This window comes from Balaenoptera physalus, assembly GCF_965194825.1.
Source record: "Balaenoptera physalus genome assembly, chromosome: 15".
NCBI classification, from domain to species: Eukaryota; Metazoa; Chordata; class Mammalia; order Artiodactyla; family Balaenopteridae; genus Balaenoptera; species Balaenoptera physalus.
The window spans coordinates 90,629,457-90,651,377 of record NC_138894.1 but is presented as its reverse complement, the minus strand read 5'-3'; the positions used below and the strand labels follow the sequence as shown (position 1 = coordinate 90,651,377).

Below are 21,921 nucleotides of genomic sequence, written 5' to 3'. Positions count from 1 at the left end.
CTTCAGAGGGGTCAGTATGGCTGAGGTTAAGAGCATGGACTCTAAGTTTAAACTCTAACCCTCACATTTACCAACCACTGAAGCCTTTGGCAAGTTGCTTTAATCTTTCTGGGAAAAAAAAAAAAATCTTTCTGGCCTCAGTTTCTTTACCTATAAAATGAAATCATAATAGTATCCACTCCATAGCTGTGAGGATTAAATGAGTTGTATATAAAACATTCAGAATACCGCCTGGCACATGTAAGCCCTATTTTAAATGTTGGCCATTATTAAGAAGCATTTCTTGGTTTGTATTCTTTAAACCTAAGTAACTGTTAAGGTTCTACATATTTGAGGATTCAATCTATGGGTTCTAAGTTTTGGATTAGGTCTTTTAATAAGCAAACCTACAGGGGGACAAAAATCGTTTCCGTGCAGTCTCTGAGATTTCTCAAAATCTTATTATATTCAAATAGTACTTGAAAGTCACTGCTCCCTTGACTGATATTTTTCACATACATAGGTGGTAGGTTAAAAAAATTATTCCTCATTTAAGATACAAAAAAGCTTCAGTAGGTTGAATTTATCTGAATCTTTTTCTAAGCAGAGATTATATATACTAAGTTTAATGTCTGATTTGCCAGAAAGAGATTTGGAAAATCAGATAAATGTGACTCTATCACTTCTAATGTTCAAAACTCAAAACAAAAACAAGTAGAAATAATCTTATAAACATTTCATCATAATTTTTTTTACCTAAATTTTCAAGGTCTTTCTTGGTGACAAATTTGTAATCATCATAAACTGTGCTTTCTGGATTCTCTTCCAATTCTTCTGTCAAGTTGTCTAAGAAGGAACACCACCTGGGAGCAGGACCCAAAACCTGTTGGCGTTGATTAGAAGGTTAGCAAATGTGCATTCTAATCATGTCAACTAAGAGTTGTTTTACAACCAGATTTCATATTATATTTATATAATTTAAAAATCCTTGATTCTATCATAAGTACTGAGAAACAACTGCAATATGCATAATCAAGTCTATAACGGAAGAGAAAAAAACAAAGTAGGGAGAACTTAGACCTATAAGGGAAAAATCTCAGTCTGGGACACAACAATATTAATGAATATCCTTACGTGATAACTATGAAAATAGAAATAATAACTCAGGTAGTAATAATAACATCCATCTATAATTCTATTATCTCTTTCATTCAAAACAGTACTAGAATCTACAAAAGCATACTTGGCATACCAGACTTTTTGTTTGCCACTCATGACAAAAGTCCAAAATGAGAATTATCCTTTTTAAAGGTTTTCAACTAATTACTTGATAATTACATTCTATCTTGTATGGTCCACTTCATTGATTAAAAATTAAAATTCTGTATACAGAATTCTTTAGATTAAACCTAAAATGGGCTGCCAGGATCCACAATCAGTCCCAATAAAAGGCTGAGGAACAAAGGATTGAACAGAATTTATAACCAAGTAATAAAATATGAATACTTCAATTTGTTACCCAATTACTTCCATAAAATACCGTGATTGCTTCTTACTCTTTTGCCCCTGGTACAAATCTTTCCCAGCAGACGTCTCACGCACTGAGGTCAACGCTTATCCCAAAGGAAATAACACTCAGCGGGAGAGCCAAGCTACCGAAACCCTCCCTCGTGGTGGAGGCTTTCAGAAGAGAGAACTCTGGGCTCTTACAAAATGAAACTTCCAATGACTTCTTGCCTGTGTATTTTGACAGTAATCAATCATACAGAGAAAAAAAACAAAACTCATAATGGAAATTATTAAATCTAGCTTAAACTTTTTGGAGGAGGGAAGGTAGGAGGAAGAGAGTTATAACAAAGGAAGACAGCCCCCAATAGCCTCTTCAACCATTAAACAAAAAGAAAGGAAATGTAAGACATAGCCATACTAATTCATTCTATTATTTTGCCTGATTAGAGGGGGTGATCCCACCACTCCTGCCAAAGGCTACGGGGCTCACGAACATGAAAAACAACTCTTAATGAGCATTAAAAAGTCCCATGGAGTATTTTCTTACTTGCATAATCTGTACAATTTTTAAAAACAGAGGTAAAGGTCTTGATACGCTAAGTGGTTTGACTGACCATAAAAGACAAACCTTCAAGAAATGAAAGGTATTTTTAAAAAAAATTCGATGTAGACCATTTTAAAGAAACTGCTGTGGTTTTAAGCAATTTTAGGACAGTAGCTTGAAGTCAACAAATATTGATATTAATTGCTACTATATATAAAGCACTGTGCTAAACCAAAGTCCCCGACTATGCTCTTATTCCCCAAGGAGTTAGAAACCTAACTGCAGCAGATGGTTTGTGCATGCACACACACATGCACATGAGCACACACTCAGCCGTTTAAAGCAATGAACTGAGATTGTGCTGAATCCACGTGGAAGACGGGCAAGGGCTAGATGAAACAGGCCGGGTTGGGACACTCAGTAAGTATATTTGAAAGGACTTCCGGTTAGAATGAACACGTGAGCAAGCTAGGAAAACCACGGGGCACCTTCTGAGAGTGAGAGTTTAGGCACCTGCAACTACAGGGTATCTGCTTCCCATCAGTCACAAATATGCAAAAGCAAAGCTCGACCATGTACTGGTGTACAACCTAGGACAGCAATCGTCTCCTCTTTTAGAGAGGAAGAAAGTACACTAACTCTTAGCACTTTTCTAGAATATAAGATCCTCAAGAAATTGTTCTCATGGGAGGGTTTAAACTTCATCTGTTTTAAGTGCTTAATTTCCAGTACCTAGAACATTGCCTGCCAAGTAGTAGGTGTTCAGTTAAGTGTTTCATAAATAAATCTAGTCACACATAAAACATGTATGAATGCATTCATGAATTCCACTCCACAAGGCATGAAGACTTAAAGGGTCTAGTTTGGCAAAAGTATTTTTTAAATTGTCTAGTTGTCCTTACTCAGATAAAAACATTCAAATACCTCACCATAAAACTACTGGATATAAGAACACTTTTTAGTGAAAGTCAGATTTATTTTGCCTCCTATGCGAGGGGGCACTGGTACCAAAGGACCTCATAATAAAGTAGTTTCAGTCATAAACATGGGCTTCAAAGACAATGAAAAGATTACACTGTGTTTACTGACTTTTCTTGGGGGATGAGGGGTAGGAATATTAAAATATCAGACCAGATCTGAACTTACTTTCACATGGTCCTTTTTTATAATGTTCCAGAACACTCTTTTTGATAGTTATCTGGATTCTAATGAAACTGTTTCAAATTGCCTCTCTAGGGACAGCTCTGGTTATGGAAAATAATCTCTGCAATCAAATTCATGGCCATTAAATTTTACAGGAGGAAATATTTCCATCAAAAACAAAACGAAGTCTAATGGGTTGATTATTAATCACGTTTCCCTACTTCCTACTCAGAGAAAAAAACATCAGAATAACCATAACAAAGTTCAAATTACTGATTTAACTGGTATTCACTGAAGGTTTTATCCACATTAGAGCTTTCCTCAAAGGTCTACCACTAAGTTGCAAAAACAGTGGTTGGCTTAACTAATAAGGAGGGCTTAAGCACATGCACGGCTCTGATGTACCTATAACGACCACAATATTAATTCATGTGTAAAAATTCTTGCTGTCTTTATTCATAAAATATGTTAATCCTTCAACTAATACATAAAAATATATTAATTTATTCTTAAATTTCAGGCTTTACAACTTGAAGAAAGCATCTTTTTTAACAACTGGTGTACTATTACTACTACGTCAAAAGTTTCTAGGTTTTCCGTAGTGTCATTATATTGCTATATTCTATACTGCAGTCAAAACTGATTACTGCTTGATTATCTACATTTTTATGCACCAGAAGAGTTTTGTTTCAGAAACTTGGTGAAGACTGTTCTATTTTAAACTTCAGTTTATCTGTTAATGACTTTCCACTGTTTATTTATAAGAATTTCCTAAAGTCATAGGTCAGTAAAAGTAGAGAACTGGAAACGGACTCATCAAACCGCTATAAAGGGTTCCATGGGTCCCTCAGCAACTTTAATGACAATCACATCAATCAATTCAAACAGAAATACTTGGTCCTCCAAAATAGGAAAGAATCTTTATCAGTGTGCTTTGGGAAGGCCTTGACTGAAATGCAGCCGAGTATCTACTTGCTCTAATCCGTTTGGGCAAAAGAACCAATTTTAAGGTACATGAAAATACATGCCACATGCCCAAGCTCATCCGCCTGTATGATTACAATCTACTTTTAAGATGTTAATTACATATGCTTAATTTAAAACCTCAAAATTCTCCTGTATTCTGGTAATGGACAAAAATGACTAAGAGTGGGGAGGAAAGACAATGAATATTAAGATTCTTAGGGAGTTGACAGAAAAGGGTACCCCATCCCCCATTCTTTTGAAAAACCACTGTGCCACATCCTAAAGCTGGGTTAAGGCAGAAATAAGGATTGAGGATTACTGGATGGATGGTTTTAACAGATCAAGGGTGATTAAAATAACAACAAAGTATTATTAATATCATTAGAGACAAAGAACCAAACTGTACTAATTCAATATAGATGCCATAATTTTTCCCATTTACTTATAATGCTACTTAGTATTTCCTATTTATATGAAAATCATTGATAATACAGCACAGCAATTAAATATGAAATTGTTATCTTGACTTTTTAAAATAAATTTATTTTTTTTAAATTTATTTTTGGCTGCATTGGATCTTTGTTGCTGCTCACAGGTTTTCTCTAGTTGCGATGAGCAGGGCCTGCTCTTCGTTGTGGTGCGCAGGCTTCTCAGCGGTGGCTTCTCTTGTTGCGGAGCACGGGCTCTAGGTGCACGGGCTTCAGTAGTTGTGGCACATGGGCTCAGTACTTGTGGCTCGTGGGCACTACAGTGCAGGCTCAGTAGTTGTGGCACACGGGCTTAGTTGCCCTGAGGGATCTTCCCGGACCAGGGCTCGAACCCATGTCCCCTGCATTGGCAGGCGGATTCTCAACCACCGTGCCACCAGGGAAGTCCCTTCACTTTTAAACTAATGATTTAAAAACAATTTTAAAAACTTTAGTAACTAAGAAAATTCTTAATTACTCCATTTGGTAGTACTGTATCAACATACAATAAATAACTTTTTTCTTTTTTCACAATAACTTTGAACAAAAATGGGAAACTTTAACTGTATGTAATATATCCAAGTGTTCTAACATGTATCAGTTAAAGTTTCCCCATTAGAATTTTAACCCACATCTAATCTGAAATCTGTTACTCTCACTATAAGGCCACAACTCTTTATCAGAAATTAACGGGGCCAGGGACTTCCCTGGTTGTCCAGTGGTTAAGAATCCACCTTCCAGGGACTTCCCTGGTGGCGCAGTGGTTGAGAATCCGCCTGCCAATGTAGGGGACACGGGTTCGAGCCCTGGTCTGGGAAGATCCCACATGCCGCGGAGCAACTGGGCCCGTGAGCCACAATTACTGAGCCTGCGCGTCTGGAGCCTGTGCTCCGCAACAGAAAAGGCCGCAATGGTGAGGGGCCCGCGCACCACGATGAAGAGTGGCCCCCGCTCGCCGCAACTAGAGAAAGCCCTAGCACAGAAACGAAGACCCAACACAGCCATAAATAAATAAGTAAAATTAAAAAAAAAAAAGTTAAAAAAAAAAAAAAAAGAATCCACCTTCCAGTGCAGGGGATGTGGTTTGATCCCTGGTCGGGGAACTAAGATCCCACATGCCGCGGGGCAACTAAGCCTAAGCACCGCAACTACTGAGCCCGCACGTGCTGGAACCCGGCACTCCACAACGAGAGAAGCCCATGCGCTGCAACGAAAGATCCCGCACGCCACAATGAAGAGCCCATGGTGCCGCAACTAAGACCCAACGAAGCCAAATAAATAAATAAATATTAGAAAAAAAAAGAAGAAGAAGAAGAAACTACTGGGGCCATAAAGCATTTGAAACCTTAGAATCTTCTGCATTTTCAAAAGGTAACACAGTATGTATACTGCTTTTACGTAAAGCCTTCAGTGGGGTCTGGGCCAGTGACCCATAAGCAAACACATTAATAGTTCTCTGCGGCAAAACCTATACATCTTCGCACCGGCGATCTGGATAAACAGACGAGAAAGAGCCTCATCATTGCATGTCAGATTTGAGTCCTAATGAAGCGATTCAGGTTTTGCCACTGATCAGTTATAAAAAAAAAAATTCAGGGCTTTTTGGATTTCAGAATTGCAGATCAGAGATGATGGGGGTATACTATAATGTGACTATCATTAACCACTATTATGATTAATCATAATTTTTCTAAATGTATAGCCTGCATCTCCAGAAGGAGAACGGGATTTTGCCAACTAAGATGACCAACTCTGCAATACATAAACTCAAAGGCAAACTTCCTTTTCAAACTTTCCCTCTATTATTAGTTGAACAGCACCACTAGTACCAGCATGTATTTTCAAATTCTGACAGCTGGGGCTTCTTAATAACCAGTCATAAATAAGCCTAAGAGAGGAGAGACAGCTGGGTGAGCCAAGGGAGTGGCCATGAATTTAAGCATGTAACTGCATTTGCAACATAATGAGCTGCCTAATTGCGTATCCAAGTTTACATGTATTTGCGTGAGTAATTATGAGTCATTTAAAGGTACTCTACTTGTAGTGCTTTGTTCTCTCATTCCTAAAAATCAGATCAGCAAAAGAGCAATTTAATTTCAACATTTTAAAATATTTATTTTAAAAAGGAGAAAAATTATTATCTGCCATGATTTCAATTTTTTTTCAATTCACTTTTTGAAAAGCAGTGTAGGCACTGAAATAAAATGATAATAAAATAAGGCCAGGTGAAAAAGAAAAAGATCACCTATGCCATTCTATCTGTATCAGCCGACAAACCAATAGTTAATCTATGCAATGCCCTATGAGTACAAATAAGCATGAGATGGAGCACCTATACTCAAGGGTTAGGGGAGATAGGACACCCCAAGCAAACAATTAAATGGCGCACTAACTGTATATTTTTATCTCCTTTCCCTCCCAAGCCTACTTAAAATGATAGTAAACCAGTATAAAAGGTATTACCTTCAAGGACAAAAAGAACAGAAGAAGAAAATATAGTGGTTAAAGGATTTAACACAGTATAAATGTTGGGTACGGGCTTCCGTGGTGGTGCAGTGGTTAAGAATCTGCCTGCCAATGCAGGGGACACGGGTTCGAGCCCTGGTCCGGGAAGATCCCACATACCGCAGAGCGACTAGGCCCGTGCGCCACAACTACTGAGACTGCACGCTAAAGCCCGTGAGCCACAGCTACTGAGCCCATGTGCCACAACTACTGAAGCCCGTGTGCCTAGAGCCCGTGGCTCTGCAACAAGAGAAGCCACCGCAATGAGAAGCCCACGCACCACAATGAAGAGTAGCCCCCGCTCGCCACAACTAGAGAAAGCCCGTGCACAGCAATGAAGACCCAATGCAACCAAAAAAAAAAAAAAAAAAAAAAAAAAAAATGTTGGGTGCTTCCAGAGGTAAGTATCGAAGAGGAGACTAGATTCTTTCCTTAGAGTCCTTGAGGCCCAGCACTTCCAGGCTCCATGTATCCGGGAAGATGGGCCCAAACAGAGGGGAGATGATGGAGTTGATGAATATCTAAAGTCCCACCACCCCTTAGGAAACCAGAGGATGATTTTTTGGAGAAAGTGAAGGAAAGCTGCTCCACGTGAGTAGATACCTGGCACAGGTGACTTGAGCTGTGGGAGCTGAAATTAGCAAACTAACTGGCAGCCTCCGTATCAGTGTGCGACCCTCAGCTCCTTTCGCAGATCCCAGAATGCCAGAAGCCAAACACATGTTGCTGTGCTTCCATTCCTGCCAGCCTAAACCCCTAACACTCCTGGTGAGAAACTGGGGGATTCTCTATAGAAAATGTAATATCCCCAAAGACAGACTTCCAGATGTTGATATCTGGGAATCCTCCAATACAGGCACAGACCTCATTTTATTGCACTTCGCACATATTGTGTTCCTTACAAATTGAAGGTGTGTGGCAACCCTGTGTTGTCAGATGGATGACGGTTAGCATTTTTTAGCAATAAAGTATTTTTAAATTAAGATATGTACATAGTTTTTTAGACATAATGCGATTGCATACTTAATAGACTACAGTATAGTGTAAACATAACTTTTATATGCACTGGGAAACCAAAAAATATGTGACTAACTTTATTGTGACATTTGCTTTATTGTAGTGGTCTGGAGCCAAACCTGTAATTTCTCCAAGGTATGCCTTTGGTCATTAGCTGAAGAGTTAGCATGAAAATTACCAGAAGACAAGACCACGGCATACAAAAAGCTTCCAATCAGCATTTAGTATTTCATTCTTTTCTTTTTTTTGGCTGTGTGGGGTCTTTGTTGCTGCACACGGGCTTTCTCTAGTTGTGGTGAGCGGGGGCTACTCTTCGTTGCGGTGCACGGGCTTCTCATTGCAGTGGCTTCTCTTGTTGTGGAGCACGGGCTCTAGGTGCACGGGCTTCAGTAGCTGTGGCACATGGGCTCAGGAGTTGCGGCATGCGGGCGCCCTAGAGCACACAGGCTTCAATAGTTGCTGCACACGGGCTCTAGGGCGTGTGGGCTTCAGTAGTTGTGGCTCACGGGCTCTACAGCGCAGGCTCAGTAGTTGTGGCACACAGGCTTAGCTGCTCTGCGGCATGAGGGATCTTCCCAGACCAGGGATCAAACCCGAGTCCCCCGCACTGGCAGGCAGATTCTTAACCACTGCGCCACCAGGGAAGTCCCTAGTGTCTCATTCTTAAATAAGAATAGATTCATTTATTCAACAAAGTTATTGTCAAGCATTTTTCTCTTCACTGTAGATACAGCAGTGAACAAAACAATCAAGAATCTCTACCTTTAAAGAGCTTTCGTTCTGGAAAGGGAAACAATAAACAAACAAAGGAAAGACAGTATAGAGTATGACAGACAGTGATAAGAGCTATGGAGAAAATCAAGCAGTGAAGGGTGATGGAGAACACAGGGGAGGGGGAGCAGGGGTGGACAGGGAAGCCCATGTTGAAGTGACAACTGAATACAGACCTAGAGGACACGAGAGAGTAAACCATGAGAATATCTGGCATATGCAAAGGTCCTGAGATCAGAACTGCTTGGCATGTTTGGGGATCAGCAAAGAGACCAACCCAGTATGGTTTGAACAGAGGGAGACAGGAGAGGGCTAGATCAGGTAGGGTCTTGCAGGCCACTGCAGGACTTTACCTTTTCCTTCAGTGAGATGGAAGTCACTGGAGGGTTCTGAGCAGAGGTGTGACATGATCTGACATATGTTTACAAGGATCCCTTTAAAAAGGATGGGAGACTTAACTGGTTCCAGGAAAGCTCTGTCATTAGCTGAATTAAGTCAACTAAGCAGAGACTTTGGTGGCCACACAGAGCAAAGCTATCAGATTTTACAGACTTAATCCAGCAGTCACTAAACAAACAAAACGGCAACAACAATGAACTCAGGGTGGGGATCATCTGAGTTCCATAACTCCCAAATTATATTATTTAAAACACCTAGTTTTCAACAAAAAATTACAAGACGTGCAAAGAAAGCACGGCCTATACACAGGGGATAAAAAGCAGTCAACAGAACCTGTCTTTTGAGGAAGCTCATACTTTAGACTTACCAGACAAAGACTTTGAATCAGCTATTATAGATATGCACAAAGAACTAAAGAAACAGACCCGTGTCTAAAGAACTAATGAAATGTATGAGAACACATGTCTCATGAAATAGAGAATATCAATAAGGAGAGGGAAATTATAGAAAAGAACTAAATAAAAGTCTTGGAGTTGAATAATACAATGATTGAAATAAATTCACTAGAGGGGCTCAACAGATATAAATCAGCAGAAGAAAGAATCAGCCAATTTGAAGACAGGTAAATTGAGATTATCCAGTTTGAGAAACAGAAAGAAAACTGAACAGAGCCTCAGACACCTGTGGGACGTCAAACAGACCAACATACACATAATGGGAGTCCCAGAAGAAAAGAGACAAAGGGGCAGAAAGAGTATCTGAAGAAATAATGGCCAAAAACTTCTCAAATTTGGTAAAAACTATTAAACGGCACATCCAAGAAGCTCAACTCCAAGTAGGACAAATTCAAAGAGATCCACACCTAGACACATCATTGTCAAACTGTGAAAAGACAAATGTATCTGAAAACAGATATTCATACCACTCCTTTCCTTTTTTAAACTTTTAAATTTGAGGTATTGTAATGCCAAGAAAGCTTCTGGGAAACCAAAGTAACAATGTACTGAAAACTAAACACATATATCCACTGGAGATCTACTGACTGTGAGCTTGGCAACATTCAGAACATGCAAGCTTAGTAAACATTCAGAACATGCAAGCTTACACCAAATAGTCCTGCTAAATTGAGGAAAAGGGGAAAGAGAATTACTCTCAAACCACTGCAATTTAACAGAGCAAAAATCTTGTTCAAAACCATGAAATTCCTTCATAAACCAAATCTCTTAAAGTTCTCTTGTAAGTATTCAAAGCTGTATTATACTTAACCTAAGTAAGTCTAATTTGAGTTGGAATGAAAAGCTTTACATTCGTCTGCTTTTCCTGAAAATTACTAACAGTGCATTAAATAGCATGAAAAAGTCCTCAGCTTCCATCTTCCTTCAATTCTCAAGAAAAAAGAAAAAAAAAATCTTAATATGGTCCCTGTCTTTTTCAAAGTCCACTGTTAGTTAAATAGGACAAACATATTTCTTTTAATGTCTCCCCTTTATTCTTTCCTGAAGAGCCTGGCTCTGCACCTCTGCTGCAAATCACCACTGGATGTTTATCATCATGTCACACTTGAAATCCCATGCAGTTTCCCCAAGTTCACATCCAGAGTTTACCGTTCCAATGACTCCAAGCAGTGTCAAAGTCCTCTACTTCCAGCCTTTTCCTGTCCCAGTTTCCTAACTACACTAAAAATGCTCAACCTTGACAGCTATGTCTGCACATATGCGTACACACAACAGTCCCATGGGTGCTAAAGGCACTAGGCCAATTTTATCATTTGAGAATGTCTTTATCTTTTTGATCACACACCTGGTAATGTGCACTCTCCAAGATCTTGTTTTGTCATTTTATTCCTGCCAAGAGTTACACAGATGGTTTCAGTGTGTTATCCTGGTTACCACATCAGCAGTTTCCTGGTTCTATCCTACTTCCTCACAGGCAAAGGAATTTATTAATAATTTTTCGGCATATTCTTACGCTTTCCAATTCTTAAGTCTATGTAAAAACTAAGGGTATCCTAATATTTAAAAATATCTAGGGATGGAAACTTGGCAGAAACAAAGGAAGAGTAAAATGTTTTTAAATGAAGGTTATACACTTCAACAGTGCTACTCTAGAAGGGTCAAAAAATATTTTGCCACCATTTAGCAGTTAATGTTTATCTACAGGGTGCCACACATGGAACTAGGAAATCCTGAAGAATACACTTTAAATTCAAGCAAAAGAAGATTTCCATATATTCCCAAAGAAAGCCAAAGTAGAGCATGATACTGGCAAAACAAGAAGGTAAAAGAACCCAATTTGGACTCATAATTGAATAAAATGTAACCAACCATAAAGCACGTAATTTTCTACAACCCGGGTAGAATGTCTATTTCAGATTTTAAATACATCTATTTCCCACTGGGATGATAAACAGGATTCATACACATGACGATATTAATGGCCCTATTAAGATATATGATGTATGTGTGTGCAGGGTTGTGGGAGGGAAGTAGTGTATATATTGTATCTATCTTTTTTTAGTGAAGTCTTAGGATAGATACCAAAAACTTCATGTAAATTTAATCATTTTCAAAAAGAGAAGTGCTTTACAAGGAAAACCATACACATAATGAAATCTTTAAACTCAGAATGAAAGGAAAGCTATATAGTTTGGTGGGGGGAGTGATGAAAGGGAAAAGATTACCTGCTGCAGCAGAACCAAAAATTGAACTTTGGAATCCATGGCAACCAAGGCAAAAGAGATGCAAAATGAGGTAGAGAGAGATCACTTACTGGATAAAGGAAGCATACTGATATGTCTGGAAAGAGAAACTCTCTTTTGGAACTAAACTCGAGAAGCATTTCATAGATCTCCCTCTAAGGAACTCTAACACTGAACAATACTTCTTTAAAAGAGGTTTACAAGAGAAACTTTATATGACTGTTAAACATCAAAGAAACACCATTAAACTGCAATTTATGAAAGCCCAAGTAATGTGATCCAAGCAAGCACCTTGATGGCCTAACTTGACTCTAACATAGTTTAGAGCTGCGCTGTCCAATACAGTAGCCACTAGCCACATGTGGCTACTTAAATGAACTAAGATGGAATAAAATTTAAAATTCAGTTCCTTAGGCACACCAAGCACATTTCAAATGCTTAATAATCACACGTGGCTAGTGGCTGCCACGTTGGACAGAGCAGATCTTAGAGCATTTCCATCAGAGAAGTTCTACTAAACAGCACTGGTTTAGAGAACGGAAAGAAATGAGTGGTGAATATCCATTAATAGGAAACTAGACAAATAAATTATGACATATCTATATAATGAAATACTGTACAACTATTAAAAAGAATGGGTTTGCTTTATATTTATCTGATCCGATCAGAATAACGTATCGTTAAGTGACAAAAAGCCCTTTCGAAACTGTATGCATCATGAGATCCCAATTCTGCTAAAACGCACATGCTAGTGTTTGGGGGGTTTGGGGGGAGGCATGGAGGGAGAGAGTTTGGGGGGGGGGCATGGAGGAAGAGAGAACTGACTTGACTCTGCAAAGAGTATGCACCGTCTTGTTAAGACTGGTAGTGGGAGGGGCGGTTATGAAGGACTTTTTCTTCCTTGGTTATATATTTTTACAATGTTTGATTTTTTTTTTAAAAAATTGAGCATTTTTCCTAAAGTAATAAACAACATCTCCAAAGGGACAGAGGCACAGACACAGACAGAGTTACCAAATGATTAACAAGCCCCCTACAACATCAAACTGTAACATCAATTGTTTCAGAGCCTATAATTCAGGATTGAGACCCTCAGCGAACATCTGGATTGGTATTTGTGATATTGACTGAGAAGAGACCTTTAAGAAAGACAAAAGATCCTTTTTCTCTCCACAAAATTCAAGAACTTAACTCACTCACAACTTTTGATCCTTTCCATAGAGATAAACCAAAAAACCAAAAGATCAAAACTCCCTCCCAGGAAGTAGTTTGCCATTATCTGAAGCTTCGGAGTTTTAAATCATACACCTGGGAGAGAAAATGTCAAGTCATCTCAACACTTCCAAAACTCAATTTAGCATCTACTCCATCATCTGTAGCTTTTATCTTTGTGAATGGTACCATCATTCATTCAGTTCCCCATCTCCCTCTTAGTCTCCACTCCCAATGATCACCAAGCCCTAAGGAGGTATTACCTCCTTACTGCCTCTTCTATCTGTCTCTTCCTTCACCAGCCACTGCCACTGCCTCAGAGGGCACTCTCAGGACTTTTCCCGGTCAATTACAATCTGTCCTAGCCCCTGCTTCCAAAGCCACCCACTCCCTATAGGCAGAATAATCTTACACCCACATCTCATCGCGCTCCCCTGAATAAAACCCTTCAAAGGCATGCCGCTCCACTTCAAATCAAAAGCAAAAGCTCTAACATAGTACAAAAGGTTTAGATTTAAGGCCCTTACATCTCTCCAGTTTTATTTATTTCTTGCCCCTCCCTGCCCCTGGAAAACCTAAGCTCCTCCCAGGCACACAGAACAGATCTGAGGCTCTAGCATCTAGTTTCAACTCCCCGTGTGTAGAAAGATCTCCCTGATTCCACCACCTTTCTTTCTACCTCTTTGTTGGTTAATTCCTACGTGTCCTTCAAGATTCCATTCAAATGTCTGTACTCCCTCTGACTCTCCCACCTATGGGAAGATGGCTTCCTAGTGCGCTCCTACAACTGTGATGTTTGTTCCTTTACAAAACTATAAGCTCGGGCTTCCCTGGTGGCGCAGTGGTTGGGAATCCGCCTGCCAGTGCAGGGGACACGGGTTCGCGCCCCGGTCCGGGAAGATCCCACATGCCGCGGAGCGGCTGGGCCTGTGAGCCACAACTACTGAGCCTGCGCGTCTGGAGCCTGTGCTCCGCAACAGGAGAGGCTGCGACGGTGAGAGGCCCGCGCACCGCGATGAAGAGTGGCCCCCGCTCGCCGCAACTGGAGAAAGCCCTCGCACAGAAATGAAGACCCAACACAGCCAAAAATAAAATTAAAAAAAAAAAAAAAAAAGACAGAATCCAAGCTAACCACATATTTTAAAAAAAACAAAACAAAACAAAAAAACTATAAGCTCCAAGGCAACAAATAAAATGTCTTTGATATCCCAGGCCTTAGTGCAGGTGCATGAAAGGTGCCTACTAAGGATCTGTCCAATGACCCTTACTCCCCCAAAAACTCAAACTAGAAACTAGTCAACATAGACTATCTAGTCAAGCCCACAAAGACAAAAAACAAAGGGTTGGATTTCCTTCAGTGACCAATATAAAAATAAATGTACTTACAAATTAAAACAATGAGATACCACTACACACCATTAGAACAGCTAAAGTCCAAAACACCGACAGCACCAAACGCTGACAAGGATCTGGAGCAAGAGCAATGCTCATTCAGTGCTGGTGGGAATGCAGAATGGTGCAGACACTTTGGAACAGTCTGGCAGTTTCTTACAAAACTAAACATACTTTTATCAGACAATGCAGCAATCACACTCCTTGCTATTTACCCAACAGAGTTGAAAACTTATGTCCACACAAAAACATGCACATGAATGCTTAAGGCAGCTTTATTTATAACTGCCAAAACTTGAAGCAACAAGTTCAACAGGTAAATGAATAAACAGACTGTGGTACATCCATACAATGGAAGAGTATTCAGTAATAAAAAGAAATGAGCTATCAGGCCACAAAAAGACATGGAGGGATCTTAAAGGTATATTACTAAGTGAAAGAAGCCAATCTAAAAAGGCTAAATACTGTATGATTCCAACTATGTGACATCTGGAAAAGGCAAAACCACATAGATAGTAAAAAGACCAGTGGTTGGCAGGGGCTTGGGGGAAGAGGGAGGGATTAATAGGTGGAGCGCAGAGGATTTTTCGGGCAGTGAAACCATTCTGTATGATATATAACGGTGGATACATGTCATTATGCATTTGTCAAAACCCACAGAATAGACAACACCAAGGGTGAGCCCTAATGACTTTGGGTGATAATGATGTGTCAACGTCAGTTCATCGACTACAACAAATGTGCCCCACCTCTGGTGCAGGACACTGACAGCGGAGAAGGCGGTGTATACTGTGTGTGTGTGGGGGGTGGGTATGTGGAAACTCTGCACTTTCCACACGATTTTGCTGTGAACGTTTTGAAAACTGCTCTAAAAAAAATAAAGTCATACAAATAAATGACTGAATGAATGAATGAATGATACAACCATGTGCAAATATGAAAGAAACATAAACAGATCTAAACTTCCTTTCAATATGTCTCACTATTATCATTTACACATTATTTGTTTCCAACCAAGAATAATGTTCTGTTCCTCAAGAAGGTAAATACACAACCTAACTAAAGATTTGTGCCAAGGTGCAGATCAATTATTCATCTCCATTTAACAATTTTCAACAACTTCTTTCTACAGCAATTTAAACTGCTAATAATACGAGTCAATCCCACCACCGCCCCCCAAAAAAGCATGGGGGGAAAGAACATGATACTGAAGCAAGGAGATGGATAGATGGGGGCTCTTTATATTGCTCTTTACTTTTACATATATTTGAAATATTTCCAGAATAAAATTTTTTAAATGAAGTGTCAGTAATAGTCATTCCTTCAAATTGGCACGTATTCAGCAAGAGCCCACAAAGTACCAGACACTGTTCTGGGCACCAAGGACACAGCAAAAAGTAAAACACACAAAAGTCCTGCCCTCAGGGTGCTTACATCTGAGCACATGTGCATTAGAAGACAAACTTGCCTGGGATTTGAGAGAACACTAAATCAAAGTAAAGAAAGTCTAAGTCTTAGAACTTTCTTCTTATTTTCTGTATTAGCTGGGCCTTTTAAAAGAACGTAGCCCAAATTTCTGGCCTATTTGTATAACTTGCTTTCTATTTTTAAGGAAAAAAACCCAAAACACAACAAAAAAAAACATAGTAGGTAATGGGCATATTAATCAAAGAAAGTGCCAAAGGATTCAAGCAGTCAGGCAAACTCAGAAACTAAAATCAATCCCTGGTTGTGAGCACTACATTCTACCACCACCACCGAGGTGACCACACCAACAGGACAAAAGAACACTAGATTTACTTCCAACTCTATCTTGTCCAAAACAAGAATGGTAAAGAGACCAACCTGGTAAGCATGTAATCACCAGGGCTGGGAGATAAGATCTTTGGTCAATATTTGATTCAGAACTAAAAACCTAGCATCTGAATAGGAAGTTGTTATTTACTTTCAAGAAAACGGGCATGCCAGATGTTTAACCATTTAAGCAAAAATAAATATCATCTAACATATTAACATAATAAGATAAATGTCATACGTGCGTCAAATATTTCCATATGGAAATTACATTCATTTTTACCTTGCCGGAACTGAAATTAACTTTTGAAAATGTGACAGGATGCTCAGAAAATTACTTCCTGAGTGTCACACATTAACGCTTTCTGTATGTCTGCTATTCTTGTGACCCAATAAAATGTGATGGGAAATGGAGAGGATTTCCTTTGTTGAGAAAAATGCCACAGATACTATGTTACTGCCTGAAAGTGTTTAGATTAAAATAGGAAGTCCACATTTCCCCTTTGTAAAGACACAAACAACTTGTTTGTATTAGATCAGAATACTTTATTAGCCACCTGACATTTATGCCCTACTTCCCATTTCACAATTATGAATATATAACTGAAAAATTACAAACAGAACACAACACCTTATAAAGCGATTTCATGCATGAGATAAAATTCAGTTACAGTAGATCTGCTGTGAGCTTGGGTTAGAAAGGAAGCTCACTAAAAAGAAATGTATCTGCTTTTCATCCCTCTCCTTTTTTTGTTAATTAGAAGAAGGTAATGAAAATACATGGTGTTTGGAATCTAACTTTTCCACTAACTTGCTGTTCTGACTTTAAGTGCCTCACATTTTTTTCCCCATAAAAGTAGGTCTATCACCTTCCATAAGATATGTCTTATCCCTCCAGATCTTTCTTATGGGCTTGGCTTTATCTTTTAAATGCTTTTTTTAGAGAACTAAATAAAGCATATGTCCCATCTGCATTATTATTAATCAAGACATCTAAAAAATACACATCTTTGAACTCAAATTAAAATGGATCATGTTTTTCATTCAAATTTGTCTTTTTCTTCCTTTTAGAAGCTCTGAAAGGTCAGTCCTTCAGTCCCTCCTGTATTCTGATTGCTCTTCCCACACTCTCAATAATGAAAATTTTCTTCCTTAGTCTAATGCCCGATCATTTTTTTTTTTTAACCTCACAAAGGGTGACTTTCTTTTATGAACTTATTCTTTTCCTAAATCCTAAAAACATGCCTTCTCTAGATGGTGCCTGATAACACAATTCCTGAATTCTTTTCTGAGTTTTCTCTAATCCTCAATCTGTGAAATATTTCTCAATGAACATTCACGTTAACAGCCCCAAGATGGCCCTTTCATTGTATCCCCTAGTCCTTCCCCACCCCCATTCACATGTGGAATCACTGCCAACATTCTGCTTAATTTATTCCTTTGATTTAGAGGTGAACAAAACCCCTGGATCCCTTTTTCACAAATGCTGCTGCTAAGCCCTATCTCACTCATTCTGAACTTGCTAACTGTATTTTTAAAATCTTTCCCTTTCTCCTACTCTGTCCATTGCATTTAAAATTTCTGAATTTCACTGGTTTAACCTCTTACATAGAGACCAGGTTCTAAAGTCAAGCAGCTAAGACTAAATAAAGTGTAATCAAACTTGAAAAATCCCTTTGGGATGTCCTTCAGTATGTCTAAAAGAGCACCTATGCCTCAGGTGTTGGACCAGGACCAGATACAGTGACCTACAGCCAGGAGCCTGGTCATACCAAAAACCCCTTATCTTAAATTACCAGAATCACACTCAGTGTGGCAATGCTATGAGAGGTACTGGGAACAAAAATCTTTTGAAGAAAACATTCAAGCAGCCCTTTTTGAATGGCGGTCCTCATCTCAACCACATAACACAGAAAATGACTGTTTTCTCAAGTCTCCCAAGAATGATACGTAACTAGCACCTACCTAAATGCATAGATGAGAAGGTGACCGACTACATTCAGTGGATGCTTTAGAGAATTAGGGCTGATTTCTTTTAGCTGATAAACGATCTTCCACCTTAAATTCAGTCCTAGACACATGCCTGCAGCGTGAGATGGATGGAGTCACATCACTCCCCAGCACCCACACCTTGAAAGACTTCTATTTAAATTTCCGTAAGCTAAGTGAGCGTAATTATAGGATTTAGGTGAAAATGTAATCAATAGCCACCAAGATGTTCCCAAATGCAAAGAAAATGTAACAGAAGTATTAGCAAAATGCCTCTGACTCGGTGAGACTATAGTTGGTTTTTTCATCTATTTAAACATTTTTTTAAAACTATATATTATTTTTATATTCACACACAAAACCCACTTTTTAATGATCTCCAAGAGTTTATGATAATTTGGGGAAACATTAATTAAGTGGGAAAAAGGCAAGATATTAAACCATATCAACGCTTCAGATTAAAACAATGGAAAAAATAGAGCCAAATGTTAAAATGTGTTTGCCTTTGGATGATGGAAGAGTGATGTTTCTACTCGTCTTTATTTGATGTTTTCTATAAAGAGTGTGCTCTGTTTATATAACGTGGGGAAATGGACTTCACTTTTAAAAATCAGATTTTTAATTTGAGCAACCAGATTTCATCACTGCTTTCTGTTTCAATAACTAACGGCAAAACCAATGGCATTCAATAGTTCTTTCTCAACCTCTATTTTATATGATCTGTAACAGCCCGAACAATCTCAAGTCATATTTCTGAAGTCATTTTCCTCACTCACACCTATGATTCTGTCACGACCTTTTCAGTGTATCTTTATTTTCCTCAGTATCACATTCCTCCTAAAAGCTACATAAAAGCCCATGTCCATATAATGCTAAATGTAAATACTCTTTCACACTGGACCCATCAAATTTTACTCACTGCAAAAAAAGTATAACAGTAACAATCAGCTGAACATCTATCAGGCACCAAGCACCATGATAAATGACTAAGTATCTACTGTACATAGCTGCCTTACAACATCATTCTTCCTCTGTAGCTCAAGAAACCAAGGCTGAGACAAGATAAGTAACTTATTCAAAGTCACCATATTTACAAGTAGCAAAGCTGGTATTCAAACTCAGGTCAGACTAATTTTGAAATTCGTTCCATAAGTAATATGGAATGAAGAAATGCCTTCTATGATTCACTTTGTTATAAAGCAGAAACTAACACACCATTGTAAAGCAACTATACTCCAATAAAGATGTTTAAAAAAAAAAAAAAAAAGGAAATGCCTTCTAGATTCAGCTCTGTGACCAACTTGTCATTTGACCTTGAATAAATGACTTGATTCCGCCTATAAATTAAGGGGCTAGACTAGATGACCTCAAAGTTCCCTTCCTGCTCTAATGTTCTGTACTTCAAAAGCTTCCCCTGTTCCTTTGCAGCACGTTGGAAAACCCTTTATTGTGGAAAGCCATTTCAGCAATTACTTGTCCAGTTTACGTTCTGTTTTGTACATCCCTTGTATGTTGGCAAATTCCCCCGAGGACAGTTTTCTTTGCATCTGGTACTGCCTCCCTAAACCAAGAGAATATGTTGCAACTGGCACTAGAAAATAGGAATTTCTAAATCTAAAAAAAACTAAAAAAACCAAAACAACAACAAAGAAGGAATTTCTAACAAAATTACTTCTGTCACTACATCTAACAGCTCTCTGCTTAAACAAGCATCTTAGAGGAAAACGTGATCCGTCACTTTTAGGACTCTACATGGACACTAATATATTCAGGGCTATTTCAACATACACTGGTGGGCTGAAGAGAGCTCATCTGGGGAATCCCTGGTATCAAATCAGTAAACATAAATGCCTTGGGCCTCGGCTTCCAACCGAAACGCATCAATGGTCCAGATTCAAAGCCACATCTTAGGGAGCAGCACGCGCAGCACCTCCACCAGCTCCAGCTGACGCACAGGAAGAAAAACAGCGGCATTGCTGCCAATCTGTAAAACACGCAAGTCCACCCTATCCTAGATGCAAAGCCAACTTTTCCACAAATTTCAAAAAAGGTACAACAAAAGCTAAATGCCCTTACTTTCACATTCTCCTTTTGTGTTTTTCTAGGAAAGAGTTCATCTTAACAGCACCACTATTAAATCTTTTGGACAAGGCATTTCTTTTAGAAATCTGTCAGCATTCCCAAACACAATGACTGCACCGCCCCAAGATTCTCTGATTCTGCTGATTAGAACATACTGTCAGAGCAAAGGAACTGATCCTTACCCTACTGTATAAAAATTATGTCTAGGGGCTTCCCTGGTGGCGCAGTGGTTGAGAATCCGCCTGCCAATGCAGGGGACACGGGTTTGAGCCCTGGTCTGGGAGGATCCCACATGCCGCGGAACAACTAGGCCCGTGAGCCACAATTACTGAGCCTGCGCGTCTGGAGCCTGTGCTCGGCAACAAGAGAGGCCGCGATAGTGAGAGGCCCGCGCACCGCAATGAAGAGCGGCCCCCACTTGCCGCAACTAGAGAAAGCCCTCGCACAGAAACGAAGACCCAACACAGCCAAAAATAAATATAAAAAAAATAATAATAATAAATTAATTAATTAATTAACTTTTTTAAAAAAGTCAAAACTCTCTAAGGAAATCATCTTTAAAAAAAAAAAATTATGTCTAACACTTATGAGTCATGTTCTCCACTTTTTAATTTCACTAATGGTAGGAGAAAAGGGCAGATGTTAAATTCGAATTTGGTATCATAACAGCTAAAAATCATTGCAAACCAGCCATTGTCAAAACATTATCCAAGATTCTTCAAATTACGGTCATCAGATTACTCTCATATGTATTTGTTTTATTAATTTTCAGCACATATTAATTGAATGTCTACAGTGTAGTAGACACTGCTTTAGGTGCTGGGAATATAACAGAGAAAAGAGCAAAACAATATCCCTGTGTCCATGTTTTACATTATAATGAGGAAAGATATACATTTATTATTTATAAATTTATTCATATATTTATTATTTATATAAATTTACAAATAAGTAAATAAATATAGGAAGATTTTGTGTTCAATGGAAAGCTACGCATACTCTAGAGTGGGGGCCACAAACTTTTCCTTAAACGACCAGGTAGAGATTTTAGGGCTTGCAGACCACAGGGTCTTTCTGTCGTAACTACACAACTATGCCTTTTTAGTCAGAAAGCTGCCATAGACAACACGTAATAAATGAATGCGTGCACTGTGTTCCAGTAAAACTTTATTGACAAAAACAGGCAGCTGGTGCTTAGGTGTTTAGTTTGCCAAACTCCTGGTCTAGAGATTATCTGATTCTGATGCCATGGGGTGTATTTTTACAACTCTGTAAATTGCAAGTAACTGACAGCAATGCAAGATAATTGTCTACAGTCACGCAAATGCATTCTGTCCTGGACAGATAACCCTCCGTAACTTCAGAAAGGCCTATCCATTTATTTGCACATTCCCAATTCAATATCACTTTATTCCACGTAAATCTGTGCTATTTTAGACTTCACCTTTGATGAC

The 21,921-nt window shown here is 38.9% G+C and overlaps 1 protein-coding gene across 2 annotated transcripts in view; it reads right to left on the bottom strand.

Annotated features, from left to right (window-relative positions):
• Positions 1–21,921, bottom strand: part of NOL10 (nucleolar protein 10) — an 86,324-nt gene that overhangs the window by 29,606 nt on the left and 34,797 nt on the right. For both annotated transcript variants that reach the window (XM_082425840.1, XM_082425839.1), the window contains one exon: positions 736–862. In XM_082425840.1, coding sequence (XP_082281966.1) covers positions 736–862 — 127 coding nt within the window. The remainder of the gene's footprint in view (positions 1–735; positions 863–21,921) is intronic.